This window comes from Gallus gallus, chromosome 11 (assembly GCF_016699485.2).
Source record: "Gallus gallus isolate bGalGal1 chromosome 11, bGalGal1.mat.broiler.GRCg7b, whole genome shotgun sequence".
NCBI lineage: Eukaryota > Metazoa > Chordata > Aves > Galliformes > Phasianidae > Gallus > Gallus gallus.
The window spans coordinates 13908138-13930163 of NC_052542.1; the positions used below are offsets into that span (position 1 = coordinate 13908138).

A 22026-nucleotide genomic window follows, 5' to 3' on the forward strand; every position below is an offset into this window, starting at 1 on the left:
TAGAGTATGTCAAATTTATAAATATCACTACTGTAAAGACATATTTTTAGAAATAGATTTCTGGCACAGTTTATTTCAATTCCATTTTTCACATTTGTGTCACCAACATAGCTTTGGCTTGGTATTTTTTAATGCATTTGTTTTCAGCATTCATGTTTTAGAGATTAAACTTTTCCATTGTCTTGTTCAGACGGTACAGCTTGAAAATGAAACGAAGCAGCAGAGGTGCTTTTGTTTAAAAGACATCCATTCGGTTTGAGATGGGTGCCCAGAAGAACTTACTTAGCTCCTTTTTCTTCTTCCAGCTCCAAGCATAAATACATTACTGTCTTTTGGTGTTATGTTGTCCCTTTACTGAAAAAGGAAGTTCTCTATTTTTAAACCTCCTGTACATCTTTAAGGCACATTGTGTTTCCTGTGTCTGTTCTTTCATTTCAGAGTAACTGCTATGCCTCTTCTGTTAGCTTATGCCATTTTAAAAGTACAGGTGCTTACTGCACGGTCACAAACAAGAAATGAATTGAGAACGCTCCAGTGTTCTACCTACAGAAATAGTAAGATATGCTTTAAACATGTAGTAATACGTATGGAATAGCAATACGTGCTCTGAACCGTTCTGGTTCCTATTACATTGCCACAAATACTGAAAAGGTGTTGCAAATTCATTCTCAAGCTAAGAAGATTTCCATTCTAGAAACAGACTGCATGTTCAAAAAGGAAACACGGAGTAACAAAGGAAAATACAGTGTATTCTCTCAATTTTAGAGGGTCCCCTGTAAAAATGGGGGACGACGAGATCGTCTTTATCTGGCTGTTGTCAGGGGACACGTAAGTCATACTTTCTATTGCCTGGAGTAAAGAATTAGGTTCAAAAATAATAAACAAGCCTGGTTTCTGTTGAGCTGAATGGAAAGATATTCTTATCTCACAGATAAATTTCCACTAGGGCCTCAAAATGACTTGGAGTCCTTAGGCTTGTTGACATAACAGCTTGACTTGGTTTTTAGTAGGTGTTCCAAGGAAAAGCTTGACTGCATGATCTGGCTGCTAGTTGTTTCAGAGTTCTCAGGTTTTGCTGTAAATATTATTACTTCACTTGCAACTTTTTCTGTGTCTGCAACGTAAATGTGTTTAATTGTGGTATCTTGAGAGAGTTTCTGAAGCTGCTTCCTACTCCAAATGTTGTGCGTAATCTTTGTATGTACGTTACAAGGGCAGTTATCATATCCCAGAATGACTTGAGGCCAGTTTTCAAATCCCTCTGGAAATGAACCATTGGTGTAGAGTTCAAGAGGCTCCTGCTAATCAAATGCCTCTGTGTGCTAGGGAAATTTTACCCTGCATTGACTAGTGTAAGTTTCCTTGTGCACTTTAAGACACTGCTCTTCTTCTCATGTCCTAATGAGTGAGCTAAGGTCAGGGAAGATGCTTGGCTTGGGGCACTCTCACCATAAAAAAGAAGAAACTTGCAGAGGGGTATTTCTCAGTGGGAGAATAATTTAGCATTGGGCTTGTTCTTGTTCACTGGTCAAATGTGTTGACCCTTAAAGAATGCTAGATATGGTCTTTCGGTTTGTAGAATCCGATTTCTGCAGAGAAAATATATACGCTGATAATAGCCTTTTTATTTGTTTACTTTATGTTAGATGTTTCAGGGAATCAAAACAATTTAAGAATTAATTTAGGTTTACTATATGTAGCATAGGGAGGGAGAAGGAGGTCAGGTCGTCAGAACTGTCTGTGACTGTTCAGAAGTGAATGCTGAGCTTGTCACATGCAGGGCAGGCAACTTTCTCCATGCTGGCGCTTCAGAAAGCCAATAAAATGCACAGTTAAATATCACCACTGTCCTGATTAAAATGAACAAACTAACAAAAACCCCAAGGTGGTTTTTTTTTTCTTTAGACCCTGTCAAAAGTTTAAGAAAAAAAAAAAAAGATTAGGAAATCCATTGTAAAATGAGGAAGGCAAAGGAACTTTTCTAAGAAATTCTCTTTGACCAGTTCGAACAGCTTAAACACTATTGACCATTCTTCCACCAGCTCAGTGATGCATGGCTTTTTGAATCATCCATTTTCTTTGGAGACTACCTGGGGTTAGCATATCATTACTTGATAACAGAGTTTCAATTCTAACCCCCTGGCAGTGCTGAGCCTTAAGCTGGATACACATACTTGCAGGCTCATCCAACCCTACATAATTGTCTGTACATTTATTTTATTGTCAGCTCAGAAACAAGCTCAAGAAACTAACTGTTTGCTTTAGAACACATTAACTTCTTTATCACATTAATACTGACTCATATCTTATTTCCCAGTTGCAGTAACAAAACCATTCAAATATTTCCCTCACAGGACAATATCTTTAATAGCTTCTGTGTGTTTCCTATTTTTGGCTGTTTCTGTATAAACAGACTAATCTAATAGCATGCTGAACCATCTATGCTTGGCAGAAATTCAGCAACTCACTCATTTCTATGGCAAGCTGAGATGCCAAGGGAAAAAAATCCTCACTTTTATTGCAGGAAGATCTTTCTTAAAGTTGCCTTTTATAAGTGTAATATGACTATCATTTGGGTTACTGCAGCACCTTGGCTAAAAAAAAAAATACAACCAAACGCCCACATTTATTGCAGCACTGGATAAACCAAATAGGAGAGCATTATTCCCTTCACAATGTCCACAGGAATTCATTTACCTAATGCATTCAGCCTCTTTCGTGTACTGCTTGAAATGGTGGTAGAGCACAAGCTTAACAGTACAGTTGAGAGCCAACTGGGGAGGCAGTCTGATAAGGCTGGAGAAACCATCAGGAAGTCAGTGGAAGATGCTTACATGAAAAGCCCTCTTACTTAGGGTATTTAGCCATCCTTGACAAATTAAATGTTGTTGTCCCTCCACAGCAATCAGAAGCTGTGCTGTGAAACCACTCAGTAAATGTCTCCCATCCGCACTGTGACTCTTATCCTAGCTTACCCCCATGGCTCACGTGAATAAATTGGCAAAATGTGTGGTTCTGCTTCTGGCTGCTGCTCTGAGCACTGGGATATATGATGTGATGTACATTTATTTGGGGCAAATGCTATCTTAAGCAGTCTCAGACTCTTGCTCTCATGAGCGGACTTCTTCATTATTGAAGTCAGCACTTTCTGATGGTTTATATTTCAGCCAGATTGGTTTCCTGATCTGGTTCATTGCATGCTTATATAAATTCTTGCACTGGCAAAAACAAAGAAGAAAGAAAAGGCCAAAGACAATGACTATTTATACCAATTTAAGATTGTAGGCCAGTGTCCAGCCATGGGTTGGTTTCTCTACAGTCAAAACAGAGCACTACCATCATACAGTGTCTGTCTGTAGTGAGTTTGTGTTTGTGATAAATATTTGAGTTATTGATAAATGTTGCTATAAAAATGCAAATTATGATGGTTTTCTTATTGTTTTACAGCCACATCAGCTGCAAAGCCTCTTAGATTGAAGTGGGTTCATTTAATTTGGGGCATTTATCAATACTTACAGATTTATTTATGTAATTGACATTTTTAAGTCCCTGTCCTTGTAACATTTGGGTGTAAGAAGCTTATTGAAAGCACCTAGATCTGAAATCGATGCATCTCTAATACAAAGAGGCTCCTTACCTGAATTGGCCTAACTGTACAAAAATAACCCACTGTTGGACTGTACTCAAATGCCTGACTTTAAAACAAAGAAATATTGAAGCTTCTTGGGCTTTCATTTTCTTTGCTTGTTTTTTAAACTGTATTTTTAACATTATTTTTGCTACAGTACGCCAAGTTCATCCCTAATATAACTGTATTGAAATCAGTGGGGAGGCTTGTAATTTTAAGAATAAGACACAGTAAAGTGCTTTGCTGGATCAGAGCCTAAAAGGATTAGTACTGTGGAATGCTTATGGTGGACATAAAGGTAACCATATGAATAAAAGTCATTTTCATTGCACTGGAGTAGTTTGGGAATTTTCTTCTACTTCTCAACAAAAGAAATAAAAGAGTAGAATAGAATTCTGGTGCCAAGCAGAGAATCCTATATAAGATTTTGCATTATTTTGCAAATATTAAAGTTGTAGAGAACCAAGATATAAGTCCAAGATATAAGCCCTGTAGCTTTTATTTTGAGGCTCGTGAACATTTTAAAGCAGATATTTGGTATACAAATTATAAGACCAATAGGGAGTTGATTGATTTTTAAGTATAACCGTAGTGGCTTTGTGCCTATTCTATGGTTTTCATTAAGGTAACAATCTGAGACCTTGTGCTGGAGAACTGAAATATTTGATGATTTCTTATTGTATTCTGTGAAGTAAAATGATGAACAGACAAAGGAGCCGAGACAAAGTGCTCGGGCTGTACATGATTCCCCAGGAAAACTTGGCGTTGGGTGAAGCAGCCAATAGACTACAAGCTAGTCAGCTACAGATGCATCTAAGGTGGATTTGGGACTATTGCTTTTTCTACTGGAATGGATATAAACTGAGGGCTCCAGGGTAATGTGTGTAAGGCCTTATTCTCCAGTATTTTGTATAGATATGTTATAAATCGAGTGAAGAGAGGGAGAAAAAAAGGCAGTGATGTACAGTGGCGTGAGAACAGCCCCGAGGAGAAGGATTTGGGAGTGTTGGTAGATGAAAGATTCATCCCCCCTATAGCAGGGGGATTGGAACTAGATGGTATCAAAGGTCCCTTCCAACCCAAACCATTCTATGATTCTGTGATTACAGCAGCTCAGGATGTGCGAGTGGCCCAGGTCCTGGCCTGGCAAGCAGCATGCTGAAACAGAGTTGTGTGTAGTGGCACATGGCAGTCTGTGGACCTGACATGAAATGGAAGAGCTTTTTCTGTCCAATTGCAAGGTACTTCAGGGACAACATTTGAATTGAAATAGTGACTACCAATTTTGCAGCCATGCTTCTCCAGGCTGTCAGTTATCCACTCATGTTGCAGTTGCATGGGTTAGTCAGTACTCATTCGGGGGCTGTATGTAACACAACAGTTGCTGATTCAAAAAGACTTATTGTTGGATTCTGCCCAAAGCCAGTGACCCCTGGTATGTGGCACTGAGGAACCATGTCCTCTGAGATGAGGTGTGAGAAATGGGGCAACGATGGTGAACTGGAGTCGTTCCTAGTTCTACAAGTACATCCTTTACTTTGAAAGGTCTTAGCTTGGGTGCTGAAGTTACGTTCAAGATGACTAATTGAGTTTTGCATCTGAAATTCCCCATGTTTTCAAGCAAATATGCTGAACTGTAATGAACTGTTGTATAGGTTTGTAGTTAATACTGAGATTCATTGGCATGGGAATACATTCTGTTTCCAAAGTGGAGAGTTACATGTTAATTTTCTCCTTTAAGATCCATTCAGTAATTCATTAGAAGAAAAATGTGCGTGTGCTCATTTCTAGGAAAAACATTCATGAAAATAGATGTTCAGTGCTTACACTAGAAATGAAGATTATGTTGCAGGTGCAGAGGTGCTTGCCTGTGGGCGTGTGCTGCAAAGAGCTTGGAATTGAAACACAGACATTTTCTGATGTGTCAGCTAAGCTAAGATGTTGCATTCTGTCTGCAATAACAACTTTGAAGGTGATCATCAAGCATTCGGCTGAATTTGTACACTTCTTTCTAACATCATTTTGCTTGATGATAAAAATCAGAGTTCATACAGACATTTGGCCGCTTCCAAGTTATTTTTAATCCTTGCACGTGGCTTTTTGCTGTGTGGTACTGAGGTCAGACAGTTCTTCCACTTTTCTTTCTTTACTTCTTTGTGAGTTGAGGTCTGAACATTGCTGATTTTTGAGCCTCAGATAAGATCAATTTTCCAATTGTGTAATACAGTACCTGGCTTTTCTAAATGGCACTGTTAATTGTCATTGACTATAATAGAATATGAATAGCACAGCCACTTGACACCAACTTAATGGTTCCAACTTTTCAATGGTGCCAGGAGTGTAAAGCTAGAGGGGAAAAAGGGTCAGAGGAGAGATAAGAGCTCTTCCGATTCCATTGAAAAAGATTAAAGCTTCTGTGTCTTTCAAGTGGTACTTGTGAGGGTCACCATTTCTGTGAAGTCCCTTAAAAGTTGAAGCGATTGAGAAATTTCAATCCCAGAAGGTCTTTTAGGACACCTCCTCCACGTTTTTTTTTTTCAGGTTAATAAGCGAACAGTGGGACTCAATCTGGGATGGTTCAAGGAGAAATACGGACAGTTGGGATCACGCAGTCTTTGAAGAGTGCAACATGTCCAACTCTGTTCCGCCCTAAGGAAGAATCCCTCTTGTTAATAGACTTTGTCCATCTGGGAGCTTTAGGAAATTTGAAGATTCACTTTAGTATCTCTTTTAAGAAGAGTTTACTACCCTTAAATGCGCAGCTATCTCTGCCTATTGGGAATCTGATTATACACAAGATTACCTATCTAATCTCATCACAGCAGTTCTCCCCATTCTCAGGGACAGAAGCTAGGAAGAGGAAGATGTTTTACTTCTTTTCCCATTTGAACATCAGTGCAGGGAACAGTTATTCAATACCTGCCATTACTTATGTACAGTGCTAGATTTTAACTTTTAGATTGTACCTATTTTTAGCACTATGTCCCAGGGAGTTCTGGGGGCCTGGCTGCTAAATCAGAGAAGCGTGCTGTGCAGAAATCTGGAAGAGATATCTGATGTGCAGGTGGAGATTGAGTTGTGTGCAGGATGTTTTAAAAGTGGGGCTGGTGCTGAGTCCCGTTTGTTTACTTACTTGTGGGTCTGGTGTTTAAGATATGCTGTTAATGTGCGAGGGACTGATTCTGCATAATAGTAGAATGCTGGCAGTGATATATAGGAGCTGCATGGATCAAACTATATAGGAGGCAGAAATGAGCACATATAAAAAACTTGACATGTAAATAGTAAATGTAGAACTTGGTTACTAAGAAGGTAGTAGAAAGGGGGAAAGGTCTCATTATCTTCAAATGTCCAAAAGGGCTGGTGTAAAAAATCTTTAGTTTTCTTGAGTCTGATGCTGCACAAACTCTGCTGACATACACAAGGGAAAAATAGCCCAGATTTGCTTTGAGTATGGTATTTGTCAATGGATATTCCATTGTTTTAATGACTGGGGGGGGAGGATTGGAGGGCGCAGGGTTGGTTTTGTTGTTTTATCATTAAAACTGTTGTTTGGGAACAAAGCTTCCAGAAATTGTTGTCAGGGAGTTTCTTTATTCTGCCTGATCTAAGTTTTCCCAGTAGAATTCTGTTAAAAAAGAATAAACAAGGAAAAAAAGCAAAACAGCAGAAGTGAGAATTAGATATAAATACGACATTAAACTATATCTTTTAATACAAAAGAACTCTTTTTTAATTAGAAGCTTGGAAGGACATACCCTTTAATTGCTGCACTTGTAGTTTCTGGGCCATCAATATCCTTGCTTCTTTCATTAATAAACGGGCAAGTCAAGTAGGAAAGCTGCAGAAGTATAATTTTTTCCCTTAAGCTCTACTTAATCAACAGCAGACTTGATCAAACACAAAAAAGAAAATGTAAATCAGTTGCATTAATTCTGCTGGCAGTAAATAGTAAGAAGAAAGCTAAACATGAAAGAATGCTCATTTTGCAGGTGATATCTGGGGTAGGATTGAATGAGAGAAATAAGTATTTAAACGGCTCTTTAGATTGTGAGTGACTAGGGGAATACTGGGGTTTATGTATGGATTAGCACAGCGATAGACCCTGAGTAGCAAAAGACGATGACTAATTACCTGACAGAGCAGCACTCCATTCGACTTGGTCATTGAAATTAATTTCTGTTTTCAGGACTGGCAGAAAGCAGCTGCAGAATTTCAGTTCAATACTCAAATTAACTAGGAGTCTAAATTATTTCTTTGCACATACAGTATTAGAGGAGTGGGTTACTAAATTGATCTTGATTTTACACACTGAGGCAAGAATTATTCCACCTTTTTCATCAGAAGTCCATGTCCCCTGGAATCGGGGAATGAAACCTGTGCTATAATAAACTGCTTGGCACTGATTTGAACTCTGTCAGATAGTTAACATCTTAACATTTCCTGGAATCCCAGATGAAAGAATTATAAAATAAAGTCTTCCGGGATGGAAGAACATTTTACTACCTACCCACAGAGTAAAATACACCGAGCAGAGCTTACTCATATGAATTTACTTCATAGTTTGAATTGGATTATTCCCAGAAAGTAGTTTGTCTTATTATGTCTGTGTGTTTTACAGCCTATATTTGAAAACTTCTCTGACTTTGATGAAAGAGGTGGGAAGATGTCCTGCTGGATATTACTGATGAACTCATAATAGCTTTGAGTGAGACGTGGAGATGGAAGAAACTATAAGTAACTGCAAAAAAACCTGCAGAATCAACTTTGTTAGAAAAAGCTGTATACACTAAAATGAGGCCATATATCCCGTGATTCTAAAGTACAGGAATTCTGCCAGATGTATGCGTTGGTTGTTGACTCATTACATCCATGAGCAGCAATTTTGCCTTTTGCCAGTAGCAAAACTCCCAAAGCCTTTTGTCTGTTTTAAGGTTCCTCATCTTTTGATTTATTTATGCAGTGAAAGTAAATTCTTAATGTTTATAAAGAAATTAAGCAAATAAATGAGCGGGAGGAATGGGCAGGACTATGAAGAAAGGAATAAATATTTAATATTCATGGGTACGCTTTAACTCAATGGCAAACTAGACAGAGCTATGCTTGAACCTTTTTTTCCAGCACTTGTACCCCTCAGTATTCTTTCTGAATAAATTATGTTACATCCTACTCTTGCCTGCCTGCGTGCTCTCAGCAGACACTCCTAAGCAGAAGAATTACCACAAAAAAACTGGCAGCTTTTGTCTTAGTCCAATGTGGAATCTAAGTTGTAACCAGTCACCTCAGTAAGTAAGGTGCATTTTATTTCCTTTGATGATGCAGTGTCAACATAGCTATGCAAGAACGGATTGGATTTTGTTCTAATGCGATAATGAACTTGTAGGGGTAGAAGGTTATTTAGGAAAGCAAAAGCAAAACCAAAGAATATTCACTTAATCAGATGCTTTGCAGACTTGATTTGGCGGCTCCTGAGATATAGTACGTTGAGAAATCTGCTCTGGCATATTACAGAGTCCCATTTCACAGTATAGCACACTGGTAATGATTATGAGATTATATATAGTTATTTTCTTCTATTTTCAAATAAATAACCAAAGAAACTAATCAGAAATTCATGAAAATAATGTAGTTAAATTGAAAGTGGGAACTTACTTAACTCTCCAGTACAGATATTAGTAAGGTTAAAACATCACATTAAATGGTTTTATTCCCTCCATTTTAATTTAATTCATTATCCCTTTTCTCTTAAGCTCTATTGTCCAACCATTATATTATCACTTTGCATATGCTTTGTGTTCTGCTTTTGCACTCATTAAGAAAACAAATACTTTCTTGTATACCAAGAAAGAAAAATCACTAAATAATGACAGTGGTCTTGGAAATACAGTTTACCTGTTTGTCTTGTTGACTGCACAGAGTTCTGTCTCCATGTTGATATACCAAGCATCATGAATTAAATTGCATGTAGGCAATTGATTTGCATTGGCTTTGCATAGAGATGTAGGTGTCATTTATGCTTTTATGTTCTAGAAAATTAATACTCCTCATCTTAATACCAAGAGTCTACCGTGATTACTCTTAGGCTCCCATTAATATGAATTCCCTTGCATTGCCATTACAGGGAATGATGTTAATATTGTGCTTTTTGTCTTTGATGTGGATAGCAGGTTGTCCTGAATGCGTGTAAGACTGACTGAGAACTGCAATGATTTGCATGTGCATTTGTGATCTAAGTTATTTTTTGTCATTTCAGCCTATGGTAGAGGCTATCAATAGTGGTAGATCAAATGTTGGTCTGTGACAGTCATATCTACAAGTTACTTGTCTAGGAATGGCAAAATAGGACCAGCTCTGAGAATGTCTTTGTGAGAACACCAGATCATACACAAAGCTGCCTTGAACATCTCTCACATGGGAACTAATTTAGGTCAGTCTGGTTTGGGAATGATTTCTACCCAAAGCAGGATTTGAAGGGCTCGATTTATCTTTGTCTTTCATCTAACCATCCATTCTTCAAGTGTTAATCAACTTCTTATTAAGAGGCTGATAATTCATTTCTTGCCAAGAACTTCAGTGTTGCAGAGAATAGTGTAAGTGGTGTAGATTTGGGATATAACTTTACTTCCAGGGATTTTGAAGAAAGAATGTTTATTGAAAATGGGAGTATTTAAGAAAGTGTGTGAGAACGTAGAAAAGGCCAGCAGATAGGACACTATTTTGTGGGCTTCTAAGAAAAGTGATTAAAGAATGCCCTTCCAGATACATGTCCAGCACGAATGCTATTCGCTTTACTCTGTGCTAACTCAGCTTCTCAAGAACACTGTGGAAATTTCTTTTGCCCATGAAATATTTTCTCCTCAGTGTGAGGCCGCTGCCATAGTCGGTAACCTCCAGCAGTCTTGCTAGGCTGGGAAAACTGAAATGTTGCTGCTCACTGTGGCAGCTGACACAACAAGCAGCACCAGTGAGCAATTATGCTCTCATGACCATATACAGTAGGTTGTTTAATTGTCTTTTGCTTAGAGTTAAACAAACTGAAAACTTCAGATGGCAGGGCACTGCCATTTTTCAAGTGAAATTGCAGAAACAGGAAATCTATAAAGAGGGCAGATACTTCACGCATATTCTCTGCTGCTGAGACCATTATTAACAAAATAATTCAAAAATAAAATATACAGAACATGAGAATTTTGAAGGAAGCATTGTTTCCGCAGATTAATTCCTCTCACTGATAAAGTCTGGAAGAGAAAATTACAGAGAGATTTTCAGTCTTGGAAACCAAACCTGCTTTGTTCATTGCCATGTTGTAATACTTGGGGACAAGAAGCTGGCATTTCTTTACCTCAGATAATGCCTTGAGCCTGCTAAATAAGAACACCTCAATTAGGCCAGATCTTGGCCAGCAAGAACATGCTTGTGGATAGGCTGTTTAAGCTCTTCCCAGAACCCAAGCAGTAAGGATATCATGTCATGGTGAGGTATTTATTATAATGGAAGCATTCTTGCAACGATGGCATTCAGAAGTTTAAATCTAAGCTGTGCATAGTATTTCAGGGCCTTATTCACAGTAAATTTTATGTTAGCAAAAGATTATGGAATGGGTTTCCACACCATGTCTGGTTGTTCTCACAGATCTCAGAAGATAGGGAGTCTGAACAGTGTAGTTTTTTATTCTTTCTTGGGGAGTCTTTTTTTTAATTCTTTCTTGGACAGGGGGCATGCAGACCAGGAGAAATGAGGGAAAAGCACCTTACATAGCAATTTTAATTCTACAGTGCTCCTTTATGCCAAACATGCATGGTCAGTGTAATGACCTGAAGCAGCTGGGGCTCTGGGATGATCAACTATTCAGTTTGTCTCAGTTAGAAGCTTCTTTCTCAATACCTGCATCTGATGACATTTGAGTTATTAACACTACTGGGCGTTTAATAAACTTACTGCTCACTAATTAGAGGTATTGTTGCCAGGTGATCCAGGTATTAGATAGGAGCTTCTTCACTGCCCTCCTGAGCAATCACTTAGGCTATACATCCCTTCTCCATGACAGCACTGAAGCGTTAATGACACAGACCTGCCCTGGTTGTCTTTCTCTCCTATAAAGGGGAGAGAGAAGAGAAAGGGTCAAAGTCAGTTTCAGCCCAGCAGTGACTGGACTCGTACTAAAACACAGTGAGCAACACTACCTGCCATTGATACAATTTGAAGTGATTATGTACATTGCTATTTGGATTAGGATTTAATGTGCTGCTTCGCTGGGTATATGCGGGCTAACAGTTTCTTGCAGGAAAAAAAATAAATGGATATCATAATGTTCTTGTACTGTAAATTGTCCAGAGATTTTGGAGAATTCTGCAATAATGCTGAATGGATGAAGAAGGGCACGCATATGCACATCGATGCAAATATTTCCCACTCAGCATTTATTTTTAGTACATATGTACATTTCTGCTTGTACAGAAATGGACTGGAATCAGATGAATGAGGTTACACAGCCTAAAATAACCATCACGCTCAGTGCCAGCTCTGAACCTGATGATTTCATAAAAGACCCAAGATACATATGCATGTCTATAATTTTACACAGATGAAAAGCCTTTCTGAAGTGCTCTTGCTGCTTATTGAAACAGTATAAGCTGTAACCCCCTCCCCAGATCCCTTAACCCTCACACCCAAATAACAGAACACCAGTCACTATGTTAATGATAAAAAAAAATACTGCCATCAGTTGTGATAGCTTCGCATTTTAAGAAAACAAAGTAATCTTTGAACCAGAATTTCTCCATATAATTAATTTGCATAAATACTTTTCTGAAAAGAGGAGAAAACTCTCAATTTCAGTGGCAGACAAAAGAAATTCTGTAATTAATGTTGTTTTCTTGGCATTAAAGTGACTGTTCTAAGTGTGTTCACAAGGATCAAATCGTTTATGGAGATACGTAGTGCCACTAGTAAAAGAGAATAAATCAAGCAGAATATGACAGAGAAATGTCCTGACAGTCATCTGGCTGTCTTTGTACTTCAGAGTAGTCTTTTCCACTTCCGTTGTTGTTGGAGCTGTGTTTTTGGTAGGCTTGACTGCTTTTTGGAAAGTTAAAAGGAATGTTTTGGTTTCTAAGAAGCAGATATAATGAACTTGACTTGATAATCCCCCACTGGCATCTTTAGGGAACAAGTAGATTAAACAAGCAATTATACCATAAGGTTTTTAGAAGTTAGTAGATTTAAATACATTGTATGAATCTCATCTTAATGTAGCCCTTTTGTCTGTAGTGCTTCCTGCCAAAAAAACCTCTTGACAGGAAATAAACATTAAAATAATCTTTAATCCCTTGTCTGGTCTATTACCATTAACAATTGATGCACTTTAATTTTGTGGGATTTTAACTACAAAATGGAATGGCTAAGTAGTGATAATTGGGTTTGGAATTATACGGTCATTTATATCAACAGAAATGCAAGTGGCTGGGAGGGTGATTAATTATTTAACATTTCCTGGCTGTGGTTCCTATTATAGAATTTTCTGATATATTCTGCTGTGAACAATTATCACCAAATGAGGATAAACAAATCTGTGATGTGAAGTCTTATTTATAAATTAAACTGTATTTAGAAAATGTCTATTTCATTTGCATTTTCACTTTCTTCCTGATAGAACTGTCACAAGCAACTTGTTTTTAAGCTTGTCTGCCCTTTTCCTCAGTTTTCAGCTTCACATTACAGATTCTGTCTAAGAAAAATAGAGCTTCAGATATCCTTACCATAATTCCTATTCCAAATAAAGGTATGGTTTATACAGTCGTGATGAAGTGTTTGCATGTGCAGTCCCTGTTTGGTTCCCAAATAATATAATTAGTTATATAGCATGGTAATATATAAAAATGTAATCCGGGTGCTGGCATCAGGCTAGATAATCTCCTACCTTCAGTTTTGAAAATCTGGGAGGAGAGTACTGGTTGTTCTTCCGTTCTTAAATGGGATTTTTCAGTGTCTGAACTCTCAGCTTTAGTAGATTCATCAGTGAGAGTTACCGTTTCAAGTTCTCTCTCTTATGTGGAGACTGTCTGTCACTGTGGTGTGTTATGCCAGTACGTCCTTGTTGATACAAGCAGAATTTGCAATTCATTATTCTTTTATTTTCTTACATTATGTTTACAATATTTTCTTACAATATGTGTGCGCTGTTTCTCCTGACAACATCACACATATTCATTCTAATTAGTATTTTCCAAACCATTTTTCCTGGCTGTTACCCTAAAATTTTTCCCATCCTTAATTTCCTTTAATAAAACAAAGCAAAACACTACAGCCCTTAGTTTGAAAGCCATTACAAAAAGCGCCTGGGTTTCTTCTTCAAGCAGAACTCCTTGCAGTCATCCCTGGCAGTCCTACCCAGAAAACAAAATCCAGTTTACATGCTTATATATCAACAAAGAAGGAACAACAAAATGATGATAATTATCATTACTGCAGTGCCTAGACTGTTAGTCACAGATGAGGACCCTGCCATATTAATAAATATGCAAAATAAAGCCAGAAAGATTCTTCTGAGTCTGTATTGCTTGAAATTTAAGTGTTAATCAAAAGTCAAGGATACACACAGAAAAAAGAACAAGCATATAATGAGATCATATTAATCAATATGGTAGGCCCTGTTTTAGGCACGATTTTTTTGATGCAAAAGAAAAGATTAGATAGCAAAGAAAAGGAGAATTTTAATGTGGGGTATGAAGAAAGATAATGAGATAATATTGCAGATGCTTGTGGGCAGATCTGTAAACACAATAAAAGAAAGCATGAAAATGCTTGTTTGAAAATCTAGGAAGTCATCAGTGAGAACGACTATCTAGAAGTTGATCTAGGGTGAGTGTTGACATGTTGATAGTGAATCAGGGATAAACTGGATTAAACTGAAGACTTCTGTATCTCACCCTCAATCTTGGCACAGGATCCTCACAGCCTGTGTCGGTGCTTCCCATCCCATTATGCACAGCATCCTTTAAGCACAAGGCTGTCCAGCCTGTGTGCTGGGCAGCAAATTCTCAATAAAGCTGAATGGCAAAGGAGTGTATAGGATAGAAGGGGCTGGCAACCACCTTGAGAATCATTGTCAATTAAAATGTTCGCTTGCTGCCCTGGCTGCAGTGCTGTGGTATCAAAGCAGAGACGAGTTGGGTACGTTAGCTTGCCTCGTGTCTTTTATTGGAGGTAAGGTTCATGCATTGACCAGGTCAGACTTCAACAGCCAGAAATGTAATAGAGGTTCAGAGGTGTCTGTTCCCTGTGTGAGACCAGCACAGTCAGATGTAGATGGATAGCAGCCCTGAAAAATGGGGTGTAGGGCTTGGTGAGGGTGCTGAACTGATGGCTCAACATACAGTACAGGTCGATGAGAGTCACAATATTAACATTATATTTGTGCCAGAAATAGATGTGTCCATCAACCATTAGAAAGCAAAACTAACTCTCAGTAGCAAAGATTAAACATTCACAAACACTGAATTTTATTTGCTTTTAAAACAGTGGCAAGGTTTCCCAGTTAGCTTTCCTGTATTTTCCATTACAGCGTGGGCCTTGAAACATACCTTGTTTTTCTTATAGCATAAAAAAGGAAGATCTGTCACAAATGCATTTATAATCATGTGCATCATTTTTCTTTGGACAGCCACAAGAATACTTGGAAATACAGTTGCATTACTCTTTCTGTGCCATTGTCGAAATCTGGCTTTGAGTCATCCAGTATTTAGCAGGTGATGGCCCATTGGTTAATGATGTGTCAAACTGAGCAGTGTTTGAGGAAGTGGTAGTGCAGATAACACATTAACATGTTTTCCAGTTCACGCTGATCTAAATGACCTGAGATCTAATTGTGTGAATTCCTGAAAACTTTTAACACTTACTGTAATTTGTAGCAACCGCTGTATTGGCTGGAGATTTACTCAAGTACATGCAAGTACAGTATATGTGAAACACTGATTTCAAAAGACTGAAGAACGCTAGTGCTGATTGTAACTAATTAGTTCATATAGTCAGAAAAGTATATTTTACATTTTGAAACGAGTATTTTCTTTCAGCAGATGCTAATACATATTAGGACATCTGTTTATTTTTTTCCCTTCAGTCTTCTTTCTAACTGCAACTTATTTAAAATACTGTTGTCAGCTGAAATAATATAGCCTTAAACAATATTACTTGTATATGTAGTTGTGAACTCATGTCTGCTTTTGAGATGTCTTTCTGCATAAGCAGATTTTTGTTTTGTGTAAGTGAAAGATGTATGAAAAGTTGTTTTGCTTCATTTAAATTGGAGCAGGGATGAAAAAGGCAGAAAGAAGTCAGTAGGATAAAATGTGATGCTATCCCCACTAGGTAAAGTTGTCCAATTATGCCCGGTGTCAGAACTTTTTAACATTTGAATGGCTGGGAGGGGATACTAATTTCAACCTTAATGATTGCTGCTTTAGGAGTCAACATCACAACACTTCACTTATAATTTTAGCACATCTGTCAGCCTGTGCTAAAAAGGAGCCCAGGGCGAGTGGGTGACTGAAGTTCCTTTTATCCCCAGAGACGATTATGTATTCTCTTCAAGAGTGGGAAAGTAAAAAGGTTATAAATACTCACCTACTTCACTGCTGCCCACGTTTGCCCTGTTGACAAATAGTGACTTTCATATCCTGCTTTTACATTCATAAGCACAAAATAAATAAAAACGGTGCAACTTCTTGTTATATAACACTTATGGAAGCAGCCCATTTATAATTTCAGATATTCTATAATACCATATAGTCCCGAAGCTGGACATTTTTTTCATTTCAATAGATCACATTGATTTCCTGTACGACTTTATCTGCCTAATACAAAGTGGGATTGAACAGTTATTTGTCTGGATTTAGCCATTTCTTATCAAACATTTATGATTTAGCTTTTGCTACAACATCTTCTTGTAAGGTCTTTCTTATTTTTATCTCTTCAGGAAGGGTATGAATGTGATAACAGGGCTGTAATAAATCTCTCTCTTGAAAATGAAACATATTTTGGGAAACAGTGTGCTGTCAGCTGGCGGAGGAGGGAAAGTTTAAGGGCCAGAACAGTCAACCTGGTGGATTGTTCCTAGGATGCTGTGGATGTCTATTTGTGAGAATGACCGACTCTTCTGGTGGAGGTTTTCTGTGTGTTAAGACTGCATTTTCTGACCTGTGTAGCAGGGTGGTGTTGGTGAGATGAAGCACCCAACAGAAAAGGGCGCTTTGCCTATCCAGGCCACCCTTACACTGCAAGGCTGTGGAGAGTTGGCAGAGGTGGTGAAAAGGTAACTGGCTTTGTGTCTCCGCTGCTACACCTGTAACAAAGTAAGATCTCAGCTTTTTAATTTCTCTTTCAGGTTTTTTTTTTTTGTTCTTTATCTAGAGGGGAAAAAGAACAAATATGAATATAATACCGACTGTGATTTAATTAAATGGGAGTGGATCGTACACGTAAATGGGACCTGCTTTGTGTTACAGCTTATTTCAAGATTCTGTTTGAAGGAAAAAGGTGTACTGAAGGCAGCCATTGTGTATCCCAGGTGTTTTAATATTTCTTACCAGAGCACTTTAGCTGAACATTTTCCAAACAACCTCATCATGCTAAAGTAATTTATTTTTCTTTACATAATGCTTTTCTTTCAATGATTTCAAAATGCTCTACTAAGTGTGCTTTTTGAAGTGCCGAACTAAGTGTCATAGAACCCTGGGGAGATGCCTGGTGGTTTTATGGTGCCTATTCTGCAGACAGGTAAATTAAAACAAAGAAGGATTAACAGACACCCTGTGAATGAGTAAAGGAGTGAAGATCAGCATGCAAAGTCCTGCCTGCGCATTGCCAGCCCTAAGCACATGGCTCTGTGCTCAACAACCACAGCGTGCTTACACGGTGTGCTGGGGCAGAAGCGAAAAAAACTTTGCAGAAACTGTGAAAGTTAATAATTACACTGTAAAGGCTACTTAACAGATGATGGACATTTAATGCAGAACCATAAATTTGAATGGGCTTGCAAAGAAAATGTTCTTGTGTTTTTGTCTTCCCTACCAAATCTGTTTGTAGTTAATTTTTTAACTTCCTTAACCGATGCTGTATTCTGTCCTATTTCCTTCTTTATGTCTCTTCACTAGTGCTTCAGTGACCTCCCTGTAAGTTTCTTTATATAGAAACCTGCTATGCTGTCTTGAATGCACAAGGTCAATAATGATTACCCTCTAACTTTGAAGGGCATCCCCTTCTCTGCTTGCAAAGGATATCAAGCCACAAATTCCCTGCATCCCATAATTGTAATTTCTCTTATGAATTGGAGTATTAAGCAAAGAATTTTACTTCTCAGAGAGCAGAGCTTTAGTCCACAAACATGTTAAGGATGGTGAAGTCAGGATATAACTTTTTTTTTTCCACTGTAGAAATGCAGAATTGATGCCTTGTATTTAACTTAAAGCAAATCCAGGTTAATAGGAATATTTTTGTAATATATTTCAAAAGAAGGACACTGTTCTTTTTTAATACATGTATAGGAAGCAAAATTTCTGTAGATAGATATTGATATGATACAAGAAAAGACCTTATCTGGTTTTTATTTCTAAAGAGCTGTATCTTAATCTGTGCACACTGTAAATTCTTCAAAGAGTTTAGCATGATCTGTACAGAAATAATGTTATTACTGTGGGCTGTAGAGGATATGTATAATGAGAAGATACATATCTTTTGGAACCAATGGCCCTCTAATAATTATCAATAAATAAAGAAGGTTAAAAGAAAGTGCAGAAAGGATAGCAATAACAAAAAGATGCTTAAATTGAATTGATACTATAGCTGGCATTGACTGTGTCATCGCACAGCTTAATAGCTGGAGTCACAGTTCAATACAATGAACTTGAGAAGGTTTATTTAATGAAAGAACTGGTGTTTTCTGTTCAGTACCAGCAATAGCTTAACTTTATAATTGCCTGCTTTAAAAGTTTACGTTATACTAATTGGGAATACTAGATACAAGAAGGTACTGTATTAGCTAATATCAGAAAATGGGTCCTAAGAAGTAAATATGAAATAGCAACAGTCATTGTGGAAAGAAATTCACCCACATATTTTATTTTACAGACCAAAAAAACCCATCAACATACACTGTGACTTATTTTACCTACAAGCAATTCAGAGTTGTATGCAAGTATATTCTCAGGAAGCTGCTGATTTGATTTTCTGTCTCTTCCATCAGCTATACATTTCCAGGATCTGCTGGGAAATACAATCCCTTTCCTCCCCGTGCCCCCCACCACCCCCCTGCCCCGATAGTAGAAAACTCAGAAAAAGATATCTAAGAGTAAATTGGAAGAAATGTGCATTCATGTAAATATCTAAACATATATAAATTAGGTTTAAAAATTGAATTCACTGAACATGAATAGTCACTTAAAGTGTAACTGGAATTGACTGTGTCATGTATCAGCCTAATAGCTGGAGCGCCGGTTCAATACAATGAACTTGGGAAGGTTTTCTTAATGAAAGAACTGACGTTTTCTGTGCAGTGGTTGCATTCATCAGACCACATAGTGTTCATTACACTACAAAGGACTGCCAATGTGAATTGTTAGGATCATCTATTAGGTAAACCTGATAGGGACAAAAGATAGTGAAGGAATGAGAGGCTTCGGTACCTTTATGGGATGTTTTTGGGAGGTTATTGAAGAATGGGCACTCTCCAGTAACGTTAATTGCCCTGAAACCCACTCTGGCCGTGGTGCTGGTGTGCAGAGCACGATTTATTCCAGGAGGGATGAACCCAGTGAGCAAAGCACGGGTGGGCACATGGTGCTGACACAGGGCAGGCATCCATCCACAGGGATTTGCAGCCCTGCTGTCCTGCTTACCTAATGGCAGCATTGTTAGATTGTTTCATGGGGAGATTAGGGGTTGAAAAGAGAGATTTAGCAGGAAAGAGAAGAGTTTTGCTGTAATACTCCTACCATCCAGTAATGAAAAAACTTGTCTGCTTTATGGGGCAGCATACGAGCCACAGAAGTGTTCCCAGTGCACAGACGGGCTGTGCTAAAGCACGTAGCAGGTTTAATTCTTCACAGTAAATGTACTGGTGTCATCCTCTGTTTTTCCTCTGATTTGCCATATTCAGGCTGAAGTTACATAGCGATCACTGTCTTGAAGACCATACCTCAAGGTCACTCCCCTAACCTTATTTCCCACCTTACAATACATTTATATGGATAAGGAAAATACAGTAGCAGCTGCCACATAACTTTGTTTCCTTGCTGACATCTCTGGTGGATGGAAGTGAATCTAAAGCTGTTACCTGAGATGGGGAACTGCAATGTCAGGCCCACTTTGCCCAATGCTGCTGTCATCCACTGTGCAGAGGTGTCCTCTCTTCTGCCACACGTTAGTTATTTTGTTTTCTCCAGCTCCTTGGAAATGCTGTATGTATATTTTTATTGCATAATCCATCCTCTTCTATTCCCGTTTCTCCATAGGCTGTAGTTAGTAAGTGTTACACATTTCTATGGGAACTTTGATACCATATCAGGATTTCTGAATGCTTTATTGACATTGGCCAATAAATATTCACAAGCTGTAAGAGCAGTATGATGAAAACATGCCATTGTTGATGTAGAATAGAAGCTAAAGGATTTCAACTTGTTCTGCTGACTTTTCTTTTTAAACTTTTTAATTAGAGAGTTTCTAACTTTGCTCAGACTGAATTGTCAGGATATGCACCAATTTTTGTCAGAGAGATTCTGGCTTTTACAAGGGTGGTCTGGAAAGGTGTGACTGTATGGAGAAGGAAGAGACCTGGGCAGACCCCAGGGAGCCGTGTGATAGTGGAACTGAGAAGGCAGGCCTTGCTGTGCTGTGTGGGACCTGGGAAGCATATGCCCCAAACTGTGCACATCCATTTCTTGGCTTTGTACACAGCAAATGTTCAGAGCAAGCATTCAAAGGAATTGAAGCCCCGTGTGTAATAGTGCCTCACCCTGCTGCTCACTGTCCCAGAAGGACAACAGGAAGCATCAGGGCTGTTGGAAATGGTGAAGATACTTTCCCTCAGCGGGAGGAAATGCTGCATTACAGGTTTGGGGATAGGGTAGGAAGCAAGAGATTTAAAGAATAAAAATGCAAACGCCTGATTGGTGTAACATCTCCTTTGGAAGAAGCTCAGTACTGAGCTAGTTGTCAAAAGGAGACAGGAGGAGATGGAATGCTTGTTTGCCTAAACAGGTGAGAGCAGAAATTTTGTTGGGGACAAATTAACTTTGCCCATAGTATAACTGGGGAGGTCTCTTCAGACCTGCCCTGTCGGATAAGAGTTCAAGTGAAGAAATAAGGAGCAAAGCATTCTGCTTGTTACGAGCGCTTGGAATCCTCTGGCTCAGTGCTCTGTCATTGGCCTGTCCCCTAACGTGAGAGCAAATCCAACTATTTTGAAAGTAATCACTGACTATTTTGAATCAATGTAGTGCTTGCAGGGTATTCTTTTTTTTATCTTGGAAATCAGTGAGCAATAAGAAGATTCTCAGTGTAAGCATTTTGAGTGTGTTTGTAGCTGTTACATCTGTTTGGATATCTGCTGTGATACGGGAGGAAATCAGTTATTTGCCCAGGACACTGCACCACTGAAAATGCATAACTCAGATCTTACTTTGTGGCTTGCTCCTCACTAAGCATGCAGTGTATGCCCAGTTGGCTTCAGTTAAAAATGTATGAGATGTTATTTGGGACATTTAAAACATCCACAAAAATGGTGATAACTTTTTATTACACTGATGAAGGTATGGTTTCCTTTTTAAGGGAAAACAGAGTATTTTAAACATTGAGGCTGTCCAATTTTTTTTGTTTTGTTTTGTTTTAACATTTATAAAAGGGTTTTAAAGCCATGTTACCACTTTATTTAAGGTTTTCTGCTTTTTGAAGCACAGCTTATTAATGCCACTGTGCAGGAATTTTAAAGGTGCTCCCAAAGACTTTGTGGCCTCACCACGCGCTGTGCATCCTTTGTCCCTTCCCTCCCTCCTGAGATCTCGTATGATTGGAGGTACTTCTCATAAAAAATGGGTTGTTCAGGCTCCATGAAAGGAGGTCAAAACCTAAGGTCTAAGCATAATTTTAAACAATAAAAAGCTCCAGGTAGCTTAGGACGTTCCTAGTTAATAACCATAGCTTTCCTCTACCATTTTCAGGTGGGTGTGCTAGAGTATTGAAGGCAAAGATTTGATAGTGATTGTGAAGCTGAACGTGCAGACTTTGAATATGTACTGTGCATCGTCTGTCTGGGGAATGAGTTTTGTGGAAAGTGAAGAAGGTCGGGTGTTGGATTTTTTGTTTTCAAAAATTGGGTGGCAGATATTTTATTATGCAATTTCAATAGG

General features: G+C 38.4%; 1 protein-coding gene across 2 annotated transcripts in view; it reads left to right on the forward strand.

Annotated features, from left to right (window-relative positions):
* WWOX (WW domain containing oxidoreductase) overlaps positions 1–22026 on the forward strand; it is a 472878-nt gene that overhangs the window by 205281 nt on the left and 245571 nt on the right. Inside the window, exon 9 of one of the 2 annotated variants that reach the window (XM_046899484.1) lies at positions 8250–8797. The exons of the other annotated variant lie outside the window; for it this stretch is intronic. Coding sequence (XP_046755440.1) covers positions 8250–8327 — 78 coding nt within the window. The 3' untranslated portion in view covers positions 8328–8797. Of the gene's footprint in view, positions 1–8249; positions 8798–22026 lie in introns of those variants that run through there. 2 annotated transcript variants of the gene reach the window in all.